The sequence below is a fragment of the Solanum stenotomum genome, chromosome 11, assembly GCF_019186545.1.
Source record: "Solanum stenotomum isolate F172 chromosome 11, ASM1918654v1, whole genome shotgun sequence".
Classification (NCBI taxonomy): Eukaryota; Viridiplantae; Streptophyta; class Magnoliopsida; order Solanales; family Solanaceae; genus Solanum; species Solanum stenotomum.
The window spans coordinates 28,072,836-28,098,238 of NC_064292.1; the positions used below are offsets into that span (position 1 = coordinate 28,072,836).

At 34.6% G+C, this 25,403-nt stretch overlaps 1 protein-coding gene across 1 annotated transcript; it reads left to right on the forward strand.

Moving 5' to 3' along the window:
- The first annotated feature begins 16,166 nt into the window (after positions 1-16,166).
- LOC125845244 (uncharacterized) lies at positions 16,167-17,381 on the forward strand. The gene has a single exon (XM_049524711.1). The coding sequence runs from the start codon at positions 16,167-16,169 to the stop codon at positions 17,379-17,381; it is 1,215 nt and encodes a 404-aa protein (XP_049380668.1).
- Positions 17,382-25,403: the final 8,022 nt, after the last annotated feature.

The following is a 25,403-nucleotide window of genomic DNA, read 5'->3' on the forward strand; positions in this document are numbered from 1 at the left end:
GGGCATCCTACCTTCAAAGGGTAGCTCTTCATCACAAAAATTGATGTCGTGTCCTCGAATGGCTTGGCTTATCATGGCCGCCAGATTATCACTATTCGTACCCATAGGCAGATAAGTATCATCTAAATCCTTCATCAAAGCTTGCCTATGCAGTTGTGAACTCATCAACAAGGCCCACACAAAAATCTGAGCTGGTGTTTTCTCAAGATGCTTAACAATCGAGTAATCTTTTGGTTGCATCTTTCTCCAGAACTCTTCTTCTTCAGCTTCACTAATTGGACTTTTAGACTGATCTTTCTTCTGCACTCTTTGAGCTAACTCTTCTAGTGTGTAACATCTGCCGGATTTAGTCATACCCTGGATAGCTGCCGTTTCAATCACAAACCTTGGTCGGGTGGGAGTTTCTCTTGGCAACAACCTTCTCGGGTGTCAAAATCACAAACTCTTTCTTCTCTCTAATGCATAACAAAGCTATAGCCCTTTCCAGTTCATCGGAGCGATTGAAACTATAGCCTTTTTCAGGAACCAATCATCATCCGTCTCTATCATACTGATAGTGACACCTCCATGATTTGACAAAGAATTACTATTGACATTGGGCGCGACTATCTGGAGAGACACAACTTTCTGGTCAATCAGGTCTTGGATCTTGTACTTTAGGTTAATACAGTCCTCGGTATCATTTCCAACACCGTTGGAGTGATATGTTCACCTCTAATCAAATTTGTAAAACGTTGAGCTAGTGTCAATCGGCTTGGGCCCCACTGGATGCATAAAACCTGTCGCGGTCAATCGCTCAAATAGCTTCGTTCGTCTTTCAATGAGCGGAGTGAAATTTTTAGCGAGCTTCTTCTCAAACCTTCGACGAGGATCGTAATTGCCTTTTTGAGGGGGAGGCATTTGATGATAATCGGGAGCATTTTGGCGGGGGGGCTTGATATCTTGGATAGGAATTGGTTTGGTAATTTGGTTGTGGAGCTTGGTAATTTGGAGTTGTATTTTGGTAGTTTGGGAGTGGGGTTTGAAATACTGGAGGAAGAGTTTTGTAGTTTGTGTGGACAGTTGCACAATTTGGGGCAGCATTGCGGTAATGAGGAGGTGGGGTTTGGTATATTGGGGGAGGAGTTTGGTAAACAGGGGGAGGGTTTGATTATCTGGATAGGAAGAATTCTGGTAATTGGAGGAGGGGTTTGATAATCAGCCTGTACATAACGAGCCGGGTATGAACTCTTCGAAGGTCGAGAACAACCTTGGTACAATGAGGATTTTCTTGAGGGTTTCTTTCCCTCAGATGCACAAGAAATAGAAGACACATCTTCTCTCTTCTTCTTCAACAGCTCCGTGGATCCGGCCGAGACAGCAACACGGGCAATCTTCCTGATTCTTAGTCCGTCTTCAATAGTCTCACCTACCTTGACTATCTCAGCGAACTTCGCTCCAAAGAGCAATATGATCCTGTCATAATACTCAGGCTCTTGAATCCGCACAAATACTTCAAAAATTTCTTTCTAAGACATAGGGGGCCGAACCCTAACTCTCTCCCTTCTCCATCTATATGCAAATTCCCTGTAACTTTCAGTTGACTTCTGCTTCATCTTTTCTAAAGAATAGTGATCAGGATCGATCTCGATATTGTAAGCAAATCTCTTAGCAAAATCTCTAGTAAGCGCGCTCCAATTGGACCACTGTTTCACATCTTGAGAAGTGAGCCATTCTAGTGCCTCCCCTTTCAAGCTTTGACTAAAGAGCCGCATTAACAAAGCTTCATCTCTACCAACTCTTATGAGTTGGTCACAATAAGCTCTTAGATGAGCCAACGGCTCCAAAAGTGTCGAACTTCGGCACTTTGAATCCTTCAGGGAGGTCCAAGTTTGGATGGATGCATAAATCTTCGTAAGTGAATCTGGCAACCTCTGGAGTGTAATGCATGTCCTTCACAGCTTTCAACATTTCCTCCTTTAGATTCTTCTTGGACGACTCTTCTTTATCCTTCCACTCCTTTTCATGTTCCTCGTAATGATCAAGTTCGAAATAGTTTGCATAAGGCCTGATGTGAAACAGATTACTTCAAAGCCATTTACGAGGAGCCAGGCTCAAGACCTTCAAAGGATGTAGGGGCTATTCATGAAGATTGAGGTGCTTGAGATGGTATTGACTTCAAACAAGGGATTACACGCCTTGAAAGTTGCAGCTGAACACTTTGGTGAGCCAGAGCCAATCGGCGAATCGCCCAAGTCCCTAGGCGATGACCCCAGCTCGCCCATTGTTCCAGAACGTGGCTAAGCTGAGGACCACGAAGGATTACTCGCCAACTTGGTCGGTGCATCGCCCAATCCACTAGGCTACCCGACCCAGCTCGCCCTTTGGCATTTCGGGTCACTTTTGGGGCCTTTATTTCTAAAACTATAAATAGCTACCTTGGGTTCATTTTATAGTCAGATTATTATTGATGTTAAAAACTGAAAACTCGGGTTTGAGTGTTGAGAGCTTGGTTAAGCTTTTGTTGCCTTTTGTTAGAAATGTTGGTTGCTTGGGATATCGATTCCCTTGAGGTCATCGAAAGAGATTCGGTGCTTGATTGTGGATCAATCAATTGAGGTCTTTAGGTTTAATATACCTTTAGGTTGCTTTTGATTTCCTTTTCTTGTGTAAATCTATTTATCTTTACTTTCCATCTTTGATTTCCGCATTAGATCATAGTTCTTCTTATGAGAATTACATCATTTAGTATCAGAGCTGAGTCTAGCTTCGTTCCTACGAATCTAGTCTTGGGGTTTTGTTACCAAAATTTTTTTTTGTTCATTTTCGTTTTTGTGAATTTGCTGAAATATGTTTCTTAGATTTGAGTCTTGTTTGAGTTTCTAAGGTTGGAATAGTGTTATCCAACCTTATTTGAGTCTTAGGCTGAGATTGGAAGGAGTTTGGAGGCTTGTTGAAGAATCCACCATTGAAGAAGCTTGAACAAGATAAAGTGGGTTTTAAAATTTGAAGGATTTGGTTTGGAATTGAAGGCTAAAAAGTATTGGGGATTGTTCCCTATATCTAAGAGAGCTTGTATCTCGCATTTCGTAAAATTCCGAGCTAAAGATATTTGGGGTTTTATTTTGGGTCTTCATCTTGTTCTTGAAGTTTTAAAAGAGTATTCAAAGCTTCGAAGGGAAAAACATTTGAAAAGAAGGGGTTTGATCCAAAAGGGGAAGAAAGAGAAAGAGTAGAAGTGTTTATTAAAGGGGAAATTACAAAAAGGGCAAGTACTAAAAAACTAAAGGACAAGAGCAGGGGGGGACCACCAAATTTCAAATTTCAGAGCATTGAAGGAGTTGCAGAGGGTCCATTGGGCGAGCAAAAGCGTGCATCGCCTAACCAACCGGCGCCTCGACCTTTGGGCAGGTTGCTCGCCAATTTGGTCACCCATTTGAGGGAGATACTGGATCATTCGGCAGAGCCAACCCTTGGTTGCCAAGTCCCATTGGTGCTTCGCCAAACTACCACCCCTATCACTGAGTTTCCTTGTCCGTTTGCAGAGTTTGGTGAGTCCATCTTCAAGTTGGCGAGCTGAACTTCAACTTAGGTGAAGAAAATAGGTCATTCGGCGATCGAAAACTCTAGTTATTCCCAATCTCAGGCTTTGAATTCTTAGTTTCTTTTCTTTTGATTCTCAAACGTTTCTCAAGAATCCTAAACCGATTTTCAACTCGTAAATACTCTACTTGTTGACCATTGGTTATTGAATTCACTTCTTTGTTTGTGCCTTTTCTTTTCCTGCTTTTCTCGTTTTACTTCGTAGTTAATTCTTGATTCCAGTTCGTTTGTTTAATCGAGTCATCCGTTCTTCTTCAAACAAGAATCCATTCTGACCTAGAGTTGAAATTGGTACCTTATGATCGACGGAATATAACAATTGTCAACATTTGCCGCTCCAATTGAGAAGCAATCAAAGGTGTGTAAACACGAGTGATTGAGAGTTCAATTTATTAACGCTAACGTTGTTTGTTGTTTGTTTTTGTGAGTTGTTTTAATGTCAGGTACAATGGAGGCAGGAGGAGATACTCAAGCACCCGTTGGAGAAATTACTTTGGCAACTTTGCTAGAAGCGTTGAACAATGTGAGAGGTGATATAGCACGGATGGGCGGTAGGATTGCTACGGTGGAAGGTTGAGTCAATTCCAATGACTCTACACCACAAGCTACTTTTGGTGCTTCTACCAATGGGCACGAACACACTCACTCTCCCACTCTCACACCCGGAACCCTCCACCAAACCTTGCACCCAACATTTGTGCAATTGGGTTCAAATAACAAAAGTACCCATCGACCATTCCATTTTCCGCTTAGTCAAAAAGCTCCATCAAATCAAAGCCATCCTTACCAAACGCCACCTAACCAGAATATTCCCTACCAAAGACCACAACCACAACCCAATCCCGTGAATGAGGTGAGGAATGATGAAGATCAAGGAGGTTATGAGGGTGAAGGTGAAGAAGCCCAATAGAATGAGTCACCAAGGAATCAACCAAGAGGTCAATTATTGCAAGGTGGACCAAGAGGTAGATTGGGTCCAATGACATTTGATAGGAGACAACATGGAAACCACCCTCAAGGTGGAAATCAATGGGAAGCCAATGTCCATCCTGAAGTCTGCCAAAATGCTAGAGAAGAACATGGTAACCGCTATCAAAGGGGTTATCACCACAATGACCAAGGTGGCCATGGAGGCCGAGATGTTGGCATCAATTCTATCAAAACGACTCTTCTAACATTCAAAGGGGAATGCAATCCCAATACTTACTTAGAATAGGAGTCGCAATGTGACCGAATTTTCAATGTTAATGAAATGGCGGAGGTCAAAAGTAGTTGCTATGCTATCGCCCAATTCGAGGGGTATGCTACAAATGGTGGGAATACATGAAGAGGTATCATTTAATTGTCCAAGAAGGTCATCTTCCACTATGGCCCGAGTTGAAAAGGCTAAGTATGTGCCAGAAAGATACCACCAAGGATTACTTGCCAAATTGTATAACTTGAGACAAGGAAGCAAAAGTGTTGAAACATATCATGACCAGTTCCAAAACATAGTCATGGAGCTGGAATATAGGAAAATTGAAGAGCATGCCGTAATTTTCTTCAAGGTAGGGTTGAACAAAGAGATTTCTTCTAAAATGACCCTTCATAGGTTTGCTACTTTGAAATATGCCTTTGAAGCCGTCCATGAGATAGAGCTAGAATTAAAGGAGGAGAAGGTGGCTAAGTACAAGACTTGATCTTCCAATTCTTGGAACAAGAACAAAGGGGGAGCTCAAACATCGTCTGGTTGGAACAAGGGTTCAGATGTTAAGAAGCCTTATGAGAAGAAGCCCTTCGAAGGAAACACTCAAAAGTACCCGCCTAGAGACAAAGGTATCCCCGACCCAACCAAGTTCCCTAAAGGTATTCAATGTCACTAATGTAAGGGATGGGGTCATATAATGCATGAGTGTCCCAATCGATTGATTGCTCTACTTCAAGGAGGGGAAATATATCTTGGTAAAGAAAGGGAGCAAGAAGATGGTGGTGAAGAACATCCTCAAGAAGAGGATGAGTTTGAAGATGGAAAAGATGAGGAACCAAACCTTTGCGTCAAAGAAGGAGAGAGTGTCGCTCCTCTATATGTGGTGAGACGAGCTATGGTTAGTAAGGCCTTGGATGATCTGAGCCAAAGAGAGAACTTATTCCACTCCAAGTGCTTCATCAAGGATAATGTGTGTTCATTAATCATTGATAGCGGGAGTTGTGCAAATGTTGCTAGCACTACATTAGTGGAATTCTTAAAACTTCCTACCCTAAGCATGCTACACCTTACAAACTTCAATGGTTGAGTGAGTGTGGGGAATTGAGAGTGCATCGACAAGTGATGATCAAGTTTAAGATTGGGAAGTATCAAGATGAGGTTTTATGTGATGTGGTCCCAATGAAAGCTTGTTATGTGCTACTCGGGAGACCTTGGCAACATGATCATTCAACCAAACATGATGGGAGAACCAACAAGTATTCACTTGTGTTGAATGATCATAAATATGTTCTTCATCCTATGTCCCCTTCTAAAGTCAATGATATATACCAAAGGATGAGTAAGTCGAGGGAAAAGAAGAAGTGTGAAGAGGAACATGTGGAGGTCGAGAGCCAAGAAGAGGAGGAGAGGAGGAAGTTGAAAGGAAAGGCCCAAGTGTTGTTGGCTAATTACAAAGAGATAAGGGAGGAAATTGAGTCCGGAAGTTCTTTGATCCTTATCACATATAGGGATCATGTACTACAAACTAACCAATCTCATTCTTCCCCTCTCAATTCTATTTCCTTTCTTTTGCAGGATTATGAGGATGTCTTCCCAAAGGAGCTTCCAAGTAGATTGCCCTCTCTTCAAGGAATTGAGCACCAAATAGACTTTGTGCCAGGATCACAATTGCCAAACAAGCCGGCTTATCAAAGAAATCCGGAGCACACCAAGGAGCTACAAAGGCAAGTAGAGGAACTCCTCAACAAAGGTTATGTTAGAGAAAGCATGAGTCCATGTGTCGTGCTGGTTTTATTGGTTCCAAAGAAAGATGGAACAGGGCACATGTGTGTTTATTGCTAAGGCATCAATAAGATAACGGTAAAGTATCGTCATCCTATCCCTAGGTTATATGATTGCTCGATGAGTTGAATGGTTCTTGTGTGTTTTCAAAGATTGACCTTAGGAGTAGTTATCATCAAATCCGGATGAACCCCGGTGATAAGTGGAAGATCGCATTCAAGACTAAGTTAGGTCTATACGAATGGTTGGTGATTCCCTTTGGTCTCACTAATGCTCCTAGTACCTTTATGCGTCTCATGAATCATGTGATAAAATCAGGAAATTTCTAGTTGTTTGTTTTGATGATATTTTGATTTATAACATGACAATGCATGATCAAGTTGAGCATTAGAGATGTGTGTTTGATGTGCTTAGGAAGGAACAACTTTATGCTAATCTTGATTAGTGTTCATTTTATGTTGATGAAGTTGTCTTCTTGGGTTTTGTTTTGAGTTCAAGAGGGGTTGAAGTTGACGAGTCTAAAATTGAGGCTACTAAGAATTGGCCAATTCAAAAATCCATAAGCAATGTTAGAAGCTTTCATGGGTTGGCTAGTTTTTATAGACGATTTGTCAAAGGATTTAGTACCATAGAAGCCCCCTTGACTAAGGTAATCCGAAAGGATAAACCTTTTAAGTGGGGAGAGGAACAAGCCAAGGCTTTTGAAGCTCAAAAATCTATGCTTAGTTCCGCTCCTTTGTTGCAATTACCTGATTTTGATAATATGTTTGAAGTGGAATGTGATGATAGTAAAGTAGGCATTGGAGCCGTCTTAATGCAAGATCAAAAGCCCATTGCTTACTTTAGTGAAAAGCTAAAAGGTGCTACTTTGAATTATTCCACTTATGATCTTGAATTGTATGCCTTGATTAGGGCTTTGGGTAATTGGCAACATTACTTGTGGCCCAAAGAATTTGTCATTAGAACTGATCAAGAGTCCGTAAAGCATATTCGGGCCCAAGGAAAGTTGAACAAGAGGCACGCCAAAATGGATTTAATTCCTTGAAACTTTCCCTTATGTAATCCAATACAAAAAGGGAAAGAAAAATGTTGTGGTTGATGCCTTGTCTAGAAAACATGTGTTGATAAATACTTTGTCTTCCAAATTGATTGGCTTTGAATGCTTGAAGACATTGTACCCCAAGGATCCCGTGTTTACTCCAATCTTCAAAGATTGTGAGGAATGGGAGAGGGAAAGGTGGATGAGGGATAGATCTTCTACTCCCTATTCCAAGTTTGATGGTTTCTTGTTCAAAGGCAGGAGACTTTGTGTTCCCATGAGCTCTTGGAGAGAACTATTTGTGAGGGAGGCACTGATGGGGTTTAATGGGTCATTTTGGTCAATGTATCGAATGTCGACACTAAGCCACGCCTCCTTCCCCATGGTTTATACACTCCTTTCCCCACCCCTCAAAGACCTTGGCTTGATATTTCAATGGACTTCGTTTTGGGTTTGCCGAGGACCAAAAGAGGTAGAGATATCATCTTTGTTGTTGTTGATCGATTTTCAAAGATGGCTCATTTCGTTCCATGTCATAAATGTGATGATGCTTCCAATGTAGCATCTTTGTTTGTTGAGCATGTTGTTAAATTGCATGGAATTCCTCAAACAATTGTAAGTGATAGGGATCCAAAATTCCTTAGTCACTTTTGGAGGGAATTGTGGGGTAGACTTGGTACTAAGTTGTTGTTCTCAACTTCTTGTCATTCCCAAATAGATGGCCAAACTGAAGTTGTGAATAGAACCTTGGGTTCTATGCTTCGTGTCGTAGTGCATGGGACGTTGGCCGCATGGGAGGAACATTTTCCTTTACTTGAATTTGCATATAATCCAGTTATTCATAGAACTATTGGCATGACTCCGTTTGAAGTGGTTTATGGTTTTAACCCCCTTACTCTTTTAGATCTCACTCCTCTTTCTTAAGATGTCATGTTAAGCTTAGATGGGAGTAAGTGAGCTGAAGCCATGAAGAAGCTTCATGAAAACATGCGGTTGAGCTTAGAAAAGAAGAACCAAGATGTAGCCAAAAAGGCTAACAAAGGCCGTAAGAGGATCGTGTTTGAACCAGATGACATGGTGTGGGTTCGCTTTCGCAAGGAGCGATTTATCACCCATCGCAAGACCAAGCTGATCTCGAGGGGTGATGGACCATTTCAAGTATTGGAGCGGCTCAACGACAACGCCTACAAGGTTGCCCTTCCGCCAGAATACCAAGTGCACAACACTTTCAATGTGTGCGACCTGTCACCCTTCCCAACTGTTGCTGATGATGATCCGTTGAATTTGAGGACAGATGATTTTCAATAAGAAGAGAATGATGTAAAACGGATTACATCAAGGCCATTTACGAGGAGCCAGGCTCAAGACCTTCAAAGGATAAAGGGGCTATTCATGAAGATGGAGGTGCTTAAGATGGTATTGTCATCAAACAAGGGATTCCACGCCTTGAAAGTTGCAGCTGGACACTTTGGTGAGCCAGAGCCAATCAGCGGATCGCCCAGGTCCCTAGGCGATGACCCCAACTCGCCCATTGTTCCAAAACATGGCTAAGCTAAAGGACCACGTAGGATTACTCATCAATTGGGTCGGTGCATCGCCTAATCCACTAGGCGACTCGACCCAGCTCACCCTTTGGCATTTCAGGTCACTTTAAGGCCCTTTATTTCTAAAACTATAAATATCTAGCTTGGGTTCATTTTAGACTCAGATTATTATTGATGTTAAAAACTGAAAACTCATGTTTGAGTGTTGTGAGCTTAGTTAAGCTTTTGTTGTCTTTTGTTAGAAACGTTGGTTGCTTGGGATATCGATTCCCTTGAGGTCATCGTAAGAGATTCGGTTCTTGATTGTGGATCAATCGATTGAGGTCTTTAGGTTTAATATACCTTTAGGTTGCTTATGATTTCCTTTTCTTGTGTCAATCTATTTATCTTTACTTTCTGTCTTTGATTTCCGCATTAGATCGTAGTTCTTCTTGTGAGTATTACATCAAGGCTCATTTGGGGCCGGGATTTGGAAAGTAGTTTTTTGAGGTAGGGGTGGAGCGATGGAGAGATTTTGGGACCTTTAAGGGGATTGGTAATTTTGGGGGAAGGTTTGGGGATTGATGTGCTGATTTTGGTAGTGGGGGAAGTTTTACGGATTATTGACATTTTTGTTTTACTGGATAGGGCAAGCTTGTGGGTTGGCATTTTGAAAAGGACGGAAGGTATGAAGATTGGTATTATGAGGGTAAGGTGGAGCTTGGTGGGAAGTAGAGGCATGATGGGGGTTTGAGGCAGTTAGATCAATGATGGGGTAATTTTAAGCAGGGTTCTGGATTGGGTTCTGAGCATATTCCGTTCTTGAACTTGGATGAGGGAAGTGAAGTGAAGGCCTTCCTTCGTCTAGAGGGTTAACAGAAAGAATTGGATTTGATGGACCTTACTTCCTCTGCGCCTCAGCCTTTAACTCCATAATCTGCTGCATCATTTGCATAATTAATTCATTCTGATCAGCGATAATGGCCTGAGCCACGATAACATCAGTTAGACGAATCTCTTCATCGTTATCACCCATTGTTGTATTTCCTTTCTGTGAGCTTTGATAAGGGAAGGAATCTTTAGGAGCCTTAGATCTGGTGAAGTAAGGATGATCAGTCAGCTTATCAACACAGACCACTTCTAAGTACTTGTAGCAGAAAAACAACTCAAAGGCAAATTTGTTAGTTTTGATTTGTGACAACTTGGTGCAAAATATCATATAGAAGGCATATAAACACATAAGAGTTGCTTCGTTTGAGGACACATTAACCCACGAATAACGGGGACTGATTTTTTGAATACACAGGAATTTGCTAATTTTATTTGAGACTAGCGACCCAGAAAAGTTGAACTACGTTGAGCTAAGGCCTTCTTGGTGCATCTCTCGGCATATGTTGACGTGAATTCAGTGTTCTTTTGTAGAATGAAAGGGGGGAAAGAAAATTTTAAAATGACAGGGACCGGGCCTTGAAAGGCTACCTACGTATCTCATTTTTGAGAATTCAGGCCCTACGTAGTTCGAATACTAAGGGAATTTGGTTTTCATTTATTCATTTTTCTTATTACAAGGAAATTGAAAACATGCGACAAAATTCTTAAAACATATATTGTTCCTTTATCAATGCTTCTTCTTCTAACAAGTCAAAGCATTCTAGCTGCCGCATGGTCGATCAGGGGAGAAACTCAACTTGGATCCTTCCCATGTTGATTAGGGACTCCATATTATAGCAGAACCCGAGGCACATTCAAATGTTGTGATCTATGTCGTCGTGATAAGGGCAAGGTTTCCAGATTTTAATTTCAAAGGGATCGACTATTTCATCATCCCTTTTTTTAGGGGTCAAGATACCCGTTTGAACCAACTGACGATAGATATCCCACCATGTTCCCTTAAAAGGTGTAAAGTAGTGACAATAAAACAACGTTTGCTCTGTGACCGGTATACTAGGTTCCGGTTAATCAATATACCTTTTTATAAGTTATTGTTAATTGGGTATCAGAGCTAAGTAATAAAAAAGGAGTATAAAAATGGATAATAAAGAAAATCATAGATACGAATTAATAAGAACAGTAATAACAAAACGACAAGAGTTAAAACATAAGAAAGAAAGACTACAATACAACATATATGCAGGAGTATGTCAAAAGTCTTTACTAGCACAAAGAAAAGTAATATTTAAATTACAATTAGATATACAAAAAATAGAGTATAAATTAAAACATAATTTAAAATGAATAAGGAAGAGTTTTCTATAGAAGAAAAACCTATGAAAATCCAGAAGGATTAAAAATAAAAATAATATTTTCAAATTTAGGAAGAAGGTATAAAAAAATAGGTGAAAATTTATATCTAATGATAGAAAAAGAAACAGTAAGATTAGAAGATAGTCTAACTGCAATGGTACGAATAACTAGAGAAAATGAAGAAATAGATAGGAAAAACGAAATAGATACAATAAAACAACAAGCAAAATTAGAAATACAACAGATTGAAGAAGTAAAAAATGATAAAATAATTGCCTTAGAAAAAGAACTAACTATGCTTAAAGAATTATATGCGGCTAAACAAAAAGAAAGAGAAAAAGAAACAGACTTAAAAATGGAGATAGAAAAATTTAAGGAAAAACTAACTAAAGAAACCACAGATATAGGAATTGATAATGTTGTTATAGATGAAAACTGCTCAGAACAAGGCTCAGATATAAGTGAGACATATACGGAAATAATAGAAAGAATAGAAGAAACCGAAACAATTAACAATAAGATAGAAATAAATACGGAAGAAATTAAAAATGAAGCAAGTACGAGTACACCAGAAGTGAAAAATCCAAAAACACTAAGACCTAATTATTATACAGTTAGTTATGAAGATTCTGACAGATATGATAGTTTATGGAATAAAAGATTAAACAAAAAATGGACACCATCCACATCATCATCCCGAAGTAATGGGTTTTTAGATTTAGACTGTGTAACGGATATAAACAAAACAATACAACTATGGGTAGGATATATATCAAAACAACTAATAGATAATAAAATCGGAATGACAGAAGTACCAGGATATATAGAAAGAACATTTATAGGAACAGTAAAATTATGGTTACAAAATTTAGCAGAAGAAAGCATAAAAACATTAAGAAATAATAAGAAAATAGACGGAGAAATTGCGACTACACCAATCGATATATTAAATAAATATGAAATGGCAATAAGAAATGAATTCAGTAGTACAACTACAGAAGTAGAAGAACAAGATAAAGAAAAACAGTTACATAGGAATTTAATGCTAAAATTAGCTATATGTAATATGTGCTACATAGACGAATATACATGTGTATTTAGAGAATATTATTATAAAGGAACATATAATGCAGAAGAATCAAAAGAAATAAGAAAATTATATTTTACAAAATTACCAGAACCATTTAGTTCTAAAATAATAAAAGATTGGAACGAAGCAGGATTACAAGATACACTTGGAGCAAGAATGAGATATCTACAAAAATGGTATTCAGCAATATGTGAAAAATATAGAGAAGACATAAAAATGGAAAAAACAATAATTAAAAACCTAGCATGTTGTAAAGATAAGATAGCACCTCAATTCGGATGCAATGATAATTATTATAAAAAGAAATATAGAAAACCAGGGAAATATAAAAAATATAAATCCCAATATAGGTATAAAAGACCAAGAAGAAGATATTACATAAAAAATACTAAAGCAAAAAGACCTTTTAGACCAAAGAAAAAAATAACAGAATGTACATGTTATAATTGTGGAAAACTAGGACACTTTGCTAAAGATTGTAAATTACCCAAAAATCCAAAGAAAAAACAAATATCTGAAATAATAATTAATGATGAAACATATACACAAATAGATTATATAGATTATGAACCAGATAGTGATGATAGTATATATGAATTTGAATCACTTGAAAACGAAATATCTGAAAATGAAATAGAAGAAAATAATGACTGAAAAAGACGTACAAATGATAAATAAAGAAGAATATACAAGTGAAGAATCTACGGAACAGAAGGTAATATTTGATATCAATATATTTGAACAAATAAAAGGAAAAGAATTAGATCTCAGTGTAGAAAAAATATTTAAGATACCATTAATAAGAAATATATTTAAAAGACAAAAAGAGGAATACTATGTAGTAAGCCAAAAAGAACACATAATAGATTGTAAATATACCAAAGGAAAAGCAAGAATACCTATAATAAATAAAAGGATAATAAATAAAGAAATACAAGAAATTAAAGCTAAAGAACCAATAAAATACGTACACTTAGGTGGAACAGAGATATTAATAAAAGCTTGTTTTAGAGAAGGAATAGATACACCAATAGAAATATATTTGGCAGATGACAGAATAGTAGAACCAATAGAAAGAAGTATAATAAGCGCAGTAAAAGGAAATTTAATCTACCAAAAATTTAAGTTTATAATAAGTGCTAATTATTCAGTAGCAATAAATGATAGAAATATAGATAAATCATTAGTATTATATTGGAAAATGTCAAGAATAGAGTTAGCCCCAGGAAGTAAAATATTTACAGCCCGCTGTAAAAATCTATATGTATTAACAACAAAACATAAGATAACAACAAAGAATAAGATAAATAAAATAAAAATAGAGAATCCTTTTGAACAAATTGTTACAGTAATAGATAATAATGATTATAGTTACAAAGAAATAGACATAGAAGAGGATCTAGAAATAGTGAGTGATAGGATAAGTACATCAAAAAGGATAAAAAAAATATAGATAAAAATATTGATACGTCCTAACCCTTAAGAAAATCAGTAGAATACCAAAGAATAAAAGAAATTGAACCATATCACTACTATATAACTGGAATAATAGAACAAAGAAAACATATCATCATAATAAATACCGGACAAGAAGAAAATTTTATACTATCGGAAGAAGAAATAACCTTTAAAGAACAAGTATGCCCAGAATTACCAAAAGAATTGTTACATATAGAAGAAACAACTCAAGAAGAAATAATCATAGGAGGTATAATAATATTAATAGACTTTAAAATATACCAAGAAGATAATATAATATTAGGAATAAAATGGTTAGAAGAAATGAAATCATATAATTTAGAAAATACCCAATTAACAATAACTTATAAAAATAAAAAGATCATAGTAAAAAGAGCATTATGAAAATTTATATACTTGCAAAAATAATAGTAGAAAATTACTACAACAGATACTATACTCCAATGATAGATACTGGAGCAGAAGCAAACATGTGTAAACATAATTGTCTACCAGATGAAAAATGGGAAAAACTAAAAACACCTATAGTCGTCACAGGATTTAATAATGAAGGAAGTATGATAACATATAAAGCAAAAAATATAAAGTTACAAATATGGAATAAAATATTAACTATAGAAGATATATATAGTTATGAATTTATAAATAAAGATATGATTTTAGGAATGCCATTTCTAGAAAAACTATATCCCCATGTAATAACAAAAACACATTGGTGGTTTACTACACTATGTAAGCAAAAGATAGGAGCAAAAAGAGTAAGTAATAAAAACAGAAAACCTACATCATGGATTAAAGGAAGTGAAAAATTCACTCAAAAATTAGAAAATGTTAAAGATAATACCCACAATATAGAATTAATAATATTTTCAATAGATAAATTAAAATTAATTCAAGAAAAATTAGATATGTTATATAGTGAAGATCCCTTAAAAGGATGGGAAAACCATAAAACAAAGATAAAAATTGAACTAATTGATGAAAATAGTATAATAACCCAAAAACCATTCAAATACAATTTTGAGGATCTAAAAGAATTTAAAATGCACATAAAAGAATTATTAGAAAACAAATATATTCAAGAAAGTAATAGCAAACATACAAGTCCAGCATTCATAGTAAATAAACACAGCGAACAAAAAAGAGGTAAAAGTCGTATGGTTATTGACTATAGAAATTTAAATGCAAAAACAAAAACATATAATTACCCCATACCTAACAAAGTATTAAAAGTAAGACAAATACAAGGATATAATTATTTTAGTAAATTTGATTGTAAATCAGGATTTTATCATCTAAAGCTAGAAGAAGAATCTAAAAAATTAACAGCTTTTACAGTACCACAAGGATTCTATGAATGGAACGTACTACCTTTTGGATATAAGAATGCACCAGGAAGATACCAACATTTCATGGATAATTATTTTAACCAACTAGAAAATTGTATAGTATACATAGATGATATATTGTTATATTCACGAACAGAAGAAGATCATATACGATTATTAGAAAAATTTATACATATTATAACACACTCAGGAATAAGTTTAAGTAAGAAAAAGGCAGAAATAATGAAAAATCAAATTGAATTTTTAGGAATACAAATAGATAAGAATGGTATAAAAATGCAAAACCATATAGTACAAAAAATAATAAATTCTGAAGAACAAATAGATACGAAAAAGAAATTACAATCATTTTTAGGATTAGTAAACCAGGTAAGAGAATATATACCTAATTTAGCAGAAAATCTAAAACCTTTGCACAAAAAATTGAAGAAAGATGTAGAATATTATTTTGATAAAAAAGATCAAGAACAAATACAAAAAATAAAATCATTATGTAAGAAGTTACCTAAATTATATTTTCCAGATGAAAATAAAAAATTTATATACATAGTAGAATCAGATGCAAGCGAAATAAGTTATGGAGGAGTACTAAAATATAAATACGATAAAGAAAAAATAGAACATCATTGTAGATATTACTCAGGGACATTTACAAATCCCGAAATAAAATGGGAAATAAATAGAAAAGAATTATATGCACTATATAAATGTTTATTAGCTTTTGAACCATATATAGTATATAATAAGTTTATTGTAAGAACAGATAATATGCAGGTAAAATGGTGGATCACAAGGAAGATACAAGATTCAGTAACAACCAAAGAAATACGGAGACTATTATTAAATATATAGAATTTTACATTTACAATAGAAGTAATAAGTACTAACAAAAATGTTATTGCAGATTACATTTCAAGACAAAGCTACACAGACGGATCTAGACCAAGAAAATACTCTTGAAAAAATATTCAATGCCATGACATTACTTTGTACCAAAGTAGATGGCCTGGACAAGGAGATACAAAAAATGAAAAGTCAGCAGCATGACGGTAAACATGCGGAGCTAAGTCAATCGGAAGACTTAAAAACTCCAGAGCTAGAAGGTGACGATGGGAAACACCGAAAAACCCAAACTAACAATTTGTTACATGCAGCTACAGGTAGCACATCATCTACAAAAGAAGAAAAAAGATATGTTAATACAAATATGAACAAGATATTTGAGAAACTATTTGTATCCAGAAATCAAAACCCCTTATTTGTACCACCACAAGTAAATACCTACAAAGATAGCTTAGGACAGGACAAGAAAATCTATAATCATATAACCAGAGCCTATATAGAAAACATCCACAAAATACAAACCTTTTTGAACAAAAGTCCCAGATCTAAAACTACCCAAAATCCACACGAAGATTATAATACCCAAACTCTACAAGGATACAATAAACTAATTGCTTTACCTAAGACAAATGCAAATCTAGTGGCAACTTGCTATAACTATGGATTATTGAACACAGTATATACCCAGACAGGAGATGAAATAGCTACGATACCGGAGCTACACAAAGCATTCATGCACTACAAAAGAATAACTAAAGGAACCCTTTTCTATATAAGATTCTATTCAGTACCAGCTGAGATACTTTATGATGAAATTAAGCCAATTATACAAGTTATAAAAATTGGATTAACTAGAGAAATGATCATACCAGAAAAGATAGAAGAACAAGACGAAATACAAAAAGTGGAGATACCAGCATTCTATGCAGGAAAACGAATTATTGGAATAGCTACTATCTTAAATGAGTTAACATCTAATTATTTAAACGAAAATTCAATATGGAGTTATTATTCAAGAGAGCAAACAATGATATATTCAAATTGTCGAGAAATTAGAGCAGTAGATATGGAAGAACTCAGGCAATGGGCACTAAGTCTACTAAAACCTGAGCAACAGCCAACTACAAGAGCTATAAGAAAGAACTTTATCTCATCGGAAATAATGACAAGATATTGTAAAACTATCGGACACAAATATCCGGATCATCAATGTTCTAAATGCCAAGGAGAAGATAATGTAATCCCAGACGTACAACTGGAGTAGGAACAACAAAAGCCGACAAGTTAAAGAAAAAGCTAAAGAAAGGATAGAAATCAGCAAAGGTGGAAAAGTTGTTTGTCCTAATAGGAAAAGCTAGTGGAAAGAAAAGTTAGTGGGAATAAATATGTAACGTGTGTACATTACTAGAAGTTAGTGGAACTTTATGTAAAGTAGTAGTAACTATAGTTAGATGTAAAGTAATCATAGTATAGAAAAGTAACTATAGTAAGGTTACTTATTTTTGTATAAATAGATAGCCATTATGACATAAATAGGCAAGACTTTCTACACGGAAAGCACAACCCTTTTGTAAACAAATATTCTCTCAAATAAAAATCTAAGTTTCAGTTAAACTATGGATCAAAACAGTGCAGATACAACACAGGTATATACATTTATGATTATGCATAACTAAATCTATTAATTCCTGAATATCATAGTAATGATATAGAATAGATTTATATTAGTTATTATATACTAGAATTATTGTCAGATGTTTCTAGTTTGTTAACATGAGGAAAAAAAGGAAACCTTCCAGACTATGCCATCCTAAAGTTGAAACCATAGGCATGAGAAGCCGTGAGGGGAGTAAACATAGTTGAGGCGCTGTTAGGAAGAGAATACTTTTGAAAGTACGATGTTAACAGTGACAGGAAAACATGCTGAAAATAATCTAGTTTATAGTAATCTAATATGAATAATATTCGTCAAGACTATGGTATAAGGGAATTATATTTTGAAATTATTATGTCTTATTTACATGATGAAATGATACTAGCATATAAAACATTAATCCTGTATATACTTAAAGATATAAAAATTATTGATCTAAGAAAGATAATATGGAATAAAATATTTGAAGAAAAAGAAGAAGAATTAATGAACCAAGTATGGTATGAATTTGAGATAGATAGAGTAGAAATTGAAATGTTAAAATTTAACTTAAGTGATTTAGAAATCCAATATTCTGATTAATGATAAATCAAGAATATTTAGAATATTGGCAACAAACTATAATAAATATTACTTTATTAAGCAATTTAATAAAAGAAAATATAGAAGCATTCCAACAAACCCACGACATACAATACATAGAATATATACTAGAAAACATAAAGAATTCTTTCGTCTGTGAATTTCTATTTTCAAATTCATGAAAAAGTGAGAATTCTATCACAATTCAAATTTCATTTGAATTCAAATTCAAATATCATATTATATAATTTCAAATTATGCACTATTTGAAATATTATTTATCTAAATATTTTTTACTCATATTAATTTTATACACTTAGATGATTCTTATTTTAAAAATAATTCAAACATAAATATTTATTTCTTTAAATTTCAATATGAATTTGTATATAGTAGCTCATATAAAAAAAAAAACTACTTACCTATGCAATGTGGGCAAAATGTGCTCTAAATATTCCATTATAATAAATAAAGTAATAAGAAAATTAATTGTGTAAATGATTACGAAGATAACATCTTAAATAGGTCAATAGATAATAAAGAAGAAAACTTCTGTGAACATAGTTATTGAATTTTCAGATTCTCAATTCTTCTTGTTTTTTTTCTAAAAATTTCTGCAACATCAGATTGAATATATATATCATCACAAAGAAACAAACATTTATTTTAGTAAAATAATAATTTAAAAATGATAGCGAAAGACAACATTTAAAACAAATAAAACTTTCAATGAAACGTGATTTTTTTCTGCATATGCAATCAAATGTATTTATGATTATCATAAAACAAACAAAGAAAACTATAATAAAAAAATACTACTTACTTCAATTCCACCTTGAGCAAAAGCATTAGCGTGAAAGACGAATATCACTCATCTGCATATAAAAATGAAAATGTTAAAATAAAAATAGTTTCTAAAAAATGAATAATTTATGAAGAATACAATCAATAAATTCATCAATAAAGTTAATGATCAACATAAAAAATAAAGGGTGAAGGAAGCTTAAGATCATATGCAATTATAAGAGTATATGAAAGAGATGTTAAAGAGCATGAACCCAATTTCAACTCAAATTTCTTTTAAATTAAATTCTAATATTATATTGATTCTTTAAAAAAGAGGATCTTTTTATTACTCTTCTTTATTTTTGATTATTTAAAAATAAAATTCATATTTTTCTTAGAAGCTATAAGTTTTTGAAGTCAATAAGATAGTTTTAATTTTTTGCACATCCCCCCCCCACCCCCCGCCCCCCACCCCCAAATCATTTATCTTGTTTCTCTTTTATTCTTTTGTTATCTTTCTAATTTTTTTAAATTATTAAATTTACATTTTCTCTTCCTCACACCTGCTTCTTTTTTCTTTTAATTATTTACATACATTTTATAATATTTAAAAGGGATAAGGGTATGAAAAATATCCCAACTTTTGTCGAATTTACTGTTGCGATACTAAACTTTCATGAGGACCTATTACCTCCATAGATTATTTAATAATGTATTTTAAAGATATATATTTGTCCACGTGGACATAAAAAATAATGCAAAATTATAAATAGTAATGTGTCCACGTGGACACATATATACCTTTAAAATACACTATTAAATAGTTCAGGGAGTAAAAAATACGGTATTAAATAGTCTACGGAGGTAATATGTCTTCATGAAAATTTAGTATCGCAACAGCAAATTCGAGCAAAATTGACATATTTTTCAGACCCTTCTCCCGATTTAAAAGGATAATAGTATGGTTGAACTGTTGCTATTATTGTTATGACTTTTATGATAAAGTCAAAATAAATTGATAAGATTTGGAATGATATATATAATAATAGGACTCATCCAGAGAAATATCACATATAGAATTCTTTATGTATTTTTACTTTTAGCTAACCACTTTTTTTTCCTGAAAGTAAGATATTTCTCTTATAAAAATATATTTAAATTGAGAGAAAACTTTAAAATTACTAAGACCTCACCCTCGCCCCAACTACCACTAAATATTATTATTATATTTTTATTTGTTAATTTAATGTTTAAATCAAACGTATTTAAATTTAATTACACTATCTGAAAATGGTGAGTTTATAAAATAGTAAGAGCTCATTTAGAATTTTTTTGCTTTTGAGTTTCTATTTTTATGCTGATAAAAAATGTTATTTAAATTTGAATTCAAATATCATATCAATTTTTTGAAATGTAGATCTTTTTATCATTCTTCCTTAGCCTTGATTTTAAATACAATAATATCTTTTTATAAACTATATATTTAAATTGATAGAAATATTTAAAAGATTCCCCCCCACCCACCCCACCCCACCCCACCCCGTCCCACGTTTTCTCTCAATCTTCATTTTTCTTAGTTTTATTATTATTTCAAAAATATATATATATATATATATATATATATATACTAGTACTACTACTACTAGTACTTTTTTATAATTATTACTACTACTAATGTAGATATTTATCTTTATCTTTTAAATAAATATTAAATCAAAGGTATTTAAATATATTTTATAACATCTAAAAAAATAATTTTACGAAATAGTAAAAGTTAATTTAGAGTTCTATTGTATGCGAATTTCTATTTTAAAGACGATTAAAAAAAAGTTATTTTTAGAGTCTAATGTATTTTCCACATGAAAAAATGATGAGATCGTCCCCCACGTTCAAAGCTCTCCGTTAGACCTAGTTAGCATCTACCGTCGTCAATGGCCTAATTTCCAGCCACTGGCAGTCACCCCAGGTGATTGGTCAGTTCTCTATAACTTCCCCAAACCAATTTCCGTATATGTACCTTCCTAAGAGTCCCAACAATATAGCCAAAACCAAAATCCCTAGTCCAGATTCCAATCCTATCAATTTTCCTATCGTGCCTATGGAGTTATCTACAAATTTTCACTAGCGAACAGATGAAAAGGAGACTAAGCCAGTGATAAATGAGGCGAATAATCTGCCTAGTGAAGACATAAACGAAATAACTATCGAAAATGCTGAGGAGAATAATCCCAAAGTTAAATATTCAGATATGATGAAAGGTGATAATTTGAATATTAACAAAAGAAACACGTTGGAGTCAGTGGCTATAAAGCCTGTTTCCTTCATAAATGGAATACCTCGTGTTACATTAACAGAGGAGGAGGTGGAGAAGATGAATATCATGGAAAATCTGCATTTAGCAGTGGTTGGGAAATTTTCATATGGTTGGCCTAAGCTAGATGACTTGAGAATTCAAATTCCCAAGCAATGTGGTATAAAAGGGGATCGTCGCATTGGGCTATTGCGGAATATATCCATTCTGATAAGATTAAATAGAATGGAGGATTTTGTGAACATCATGGCCAAAAATATTTATTACATTATGGCTAAGGACGGGTATGCCTACCAAATTCGACCTCAAATCTATGACTCCAAATTTAAGCCGGAGAAGGAGACAACTCTGGATTTCATTCCTAGATTTATTGCCTACTTTCTTTGGAAAGGAATCTTTGTTTTCAATTACAACTGTTGTGGGTAAGACAATTCATCTAGATAGTGCAACGATCATCGACCTAGTTATGGGAGAGTGAAAGTACGAGTTGACTTAGCAACAGATCTATATAAGAATGTGGAGATTGACGTGATAGACAATAAGAATAATGGAATAGTTTCTATTACTGTTCAGTATTACGTATTATCCAAATACTGTAAAACATGGAAACTTCAAGGTCATTCAGAAGTAGAATGTAGAGTGATTCATCCAGAATTAAGAGATGTGTTTGAATCAAAACCGAATACGGAAAATAGGAGTGAAGATGAGGAGGAACCTGGAGAAGATAAACAAAAGATGGTTAGAAGAGGAAGGTTTCAAGACTTGAGATGGAATTCAACAAAAATTAGATTTAAAAAGGATACCAAGACTGGAGATATTTGCTTGATAATGAGAACGATCAACCAGAAGCAGTAAAAGACATTTATCTAAACGATACTTTTAACATTCAAGGTAATAATAAGTCACAAATGATTCTTCACAAATTTCAGGAGAAGAATTCAATGGCGGAGCAGCAGCTAGGGCTAATGGTGGCAAGGGATCGGTCGGTCCCTGTAGCAAAAGAGAAAGCAACTAAGGTAAACTGTAAGTTGATTGATGAAGCTGCAAAGGTTGTAGAAGATGTAATGAGTGATACCTTAATAACACTGCTCATATATTTGAAATATCATCACCAATTATGACAGAGAATGAGCAACAAAGACAAGATATGATGTTGGCTTTGGCAAATGCAAAGTTTCATGAACCTATTCAAGTGTATGATGGAACTAATGTCAATGATTATTTGGGGGTATCCTCTTATCCTACAGGAAGTAATGATCAGCAATGCAACAAGCATTCTATAAGGAGGAATAGAAATAGGCTGGGCATGTAATATGCAAATTACAATACAAATGGGAAAATATAGGTGTTTATTCAGGAACACATTCAGGTTGGAGTGCTATATGACACAGAAGAACTGACATCACAATTGTACTTTCAAGAATTCAGAGAATATTTGATTACTACCATTGTCTATGCCAAATGTGATAATCAAGAAAGGCCCATTCTCTAGAATGTACTCAATTTCTCACAACACGAATCTCCTATGGATTGTTGGTGGTGATTTCAATGTATTCTTGTCTGATGAAGAAATGATAGGGGAGCTTCCAGTGACATCAAGTGAAGTTGAAGATTTTGTTTTTTGTGTTCACTCTTGTGATTTAATGAACATCAACTTCAAAGGTAGGCCATTCACCTGGTGGAATGGCAGAGCTAATAGTGAATGCATCATTAAAATATTGGAAAAAATTCTGATGAATCAAGAGTTCATAGGCATGGCTGGTCATGTGGAAATGGAGCATCTACCTAGAACAGGGTCAGATCATGCCCCTTACTACTATGTTGTGGTGGATTCAAATTTTAAATTTTGGGTGGAAGAGGTTGAATTTAAGGAGGTGGTGAAAAAGAGTTGGATTGCTTAGGAGGATTCATACATTTTTATATCTATTAAGCAGAAAATGAAGAATACTAAGTATGCTCTTACTTGTTGGAGCAAAGAAATATTTGGAGATATATTCAAACAACTGATCAATAGCGAGGAAATTGTGAGACTCAAAGAAGATTTATTTGAAGAAAATCCTATAGGAAGAAATAGAGTTATTCTTCAAAAGGCTCAGAATTGAAGAGATATTTGCACTTTGAAGAGGAGTTGTAGAAACAAAAGGCAGGGATTCAGTGGTTCTTGGAAGGTGATAGAAATACTAGATTTTTCTATAGTCTAGTAAAAGGGAGAAGAAAGTTACTTTCACTATCTAGAATTACCAAAGAAGATGGGCAATGGACAGAAGGGAATGAGAAAGTGGCTGCTGAGGCTGTCTCCTTTTTTCAGAAGCAATTTTCTAGTGAAAATGTCCCCAGCAGACATGTTTCTAATTAATCATGTGCCTACTCTAGTTACTGATCAGATGAAAATGGGTATTACTAAGGCACCATCAGAAGAGGAAGTTAAGAGGGTAATTTTAAAATTGAATGGAGAAAGTGCCAGTGACACTGATGGGTTAAATGGTATATTTTTCCAAAGCTTCTAAGATATTGTTGGTGGAGATGTTGTAAAAATGATCCATGTTTTCTTTGCAAGAAGAACTTTACCTAAGTCTATTACACATACTAATTTGGTCTTACTGCCTAAAAAAGACTTTGTTTAGTCTTTCTTTAACATGAGGCCAATTAGCTGAAGTGATTTTCTTAATAAGGTAATCTCAAGAGTGCTTCATGAAAAAATTGAGGCATATCTCCCTATTTTAGTGTCTAAAAATCAGTCTGGGTATATGAAGGGCAGAAATATCACATAAATATCTTATTGTCCTAAGAATTATTACAGATATTCAAAAAAAGAGGTAAACCTGCTAATGTAGTGATCAAACTGGACATGACAAAATCTTATGACAGAGGGGATTGGATATTTTGATTAAGGTGTTAGAAAAAATGGGGTTTGATAATATAGTGGTGGATATGATTTGGAGACTCTTGGCTAACAATTGGTATTCTATTCTTATAAATGGGCAATCCTATGGATTCTTTCATTCTACTAGGGGTGTGAAACAAGGTGTCCCTTTGTCTCCTGCTCTATTTATATTATTTGTTTAAGTGTTGGCTAGAGCCCTGAACTCTTTATTTGATAATAAGGAATTTAAGGGCTTTGGGATGCCAAAATGGAGTGATAAAATTAACCAGTTAGCCTATGCATATGACACTATGTTATTTGTTTCTACAAATAAGAAGTCATTGCAGTTAGTGATGAAAACATTGAAGGACTATGAGCAACAGTCAAGGTAGAAAATCAATATGGAGAAGAGCTTATTTTGGAAAGCTGTATTGGATTCCCCAGGGGAAATTTCCTTTGATGTACTTAGGGTGTCCAATTGGACATGTGAGAAGGAGAAAGTATCACTTTTCTGATCTCATTAAAAAAGTACACAACAAATTGCAAACTTGGAAAGGGAAGACCTTTCTTTTGGAGGTAAATCTACACTGATCAATAATGTTCTGAATAGAATCCCTATATAATTACTGTCTGGTATAATTCCTCCTAAATGTGTCATTCATGAGTTGGATAAAATTTTTGCAAGATTTATTTTACGGAGTGTTCTGCCTTGCTGTGGAAAATTAATTCCTGGCGAGGCAAAATTGTCACCTTTCTCCACTATGCGTTATGGGTCCCCATTCCTATTCCATGCACATTTTCAGCACAACACCAATTAGTATAAGCCCGATGGGTTGCCTCCCATGCAACGCCTTAGTTTTGGTCATGACCCGACTCATTTTTTTTTTGTATTTTCCTGATATATCATATTTTTTATACTAATTCCTATGAATTGAAATAACAAAACGGAAAACCAGAAGTCCTATCTATTACAAGGGGTCACAGGTTGCCTCCCATGTCGCTCCTGATTTAACGTCACATCATGATCCATCGCATGACTCACTCATCATTCAAGTTGAGCGATTCTTGCTCACGATCAATGTCATTCTTA

Bases quoted from the DNA above. Each gene is read 5' to 3' on its own strand.
- LOC125845244 (XM_049524711.1), top strand. From the start codon at position 16,167: ATGTTATTGCAGATTACATTTCAAGACAAAGCTACACAGACGGATCTA.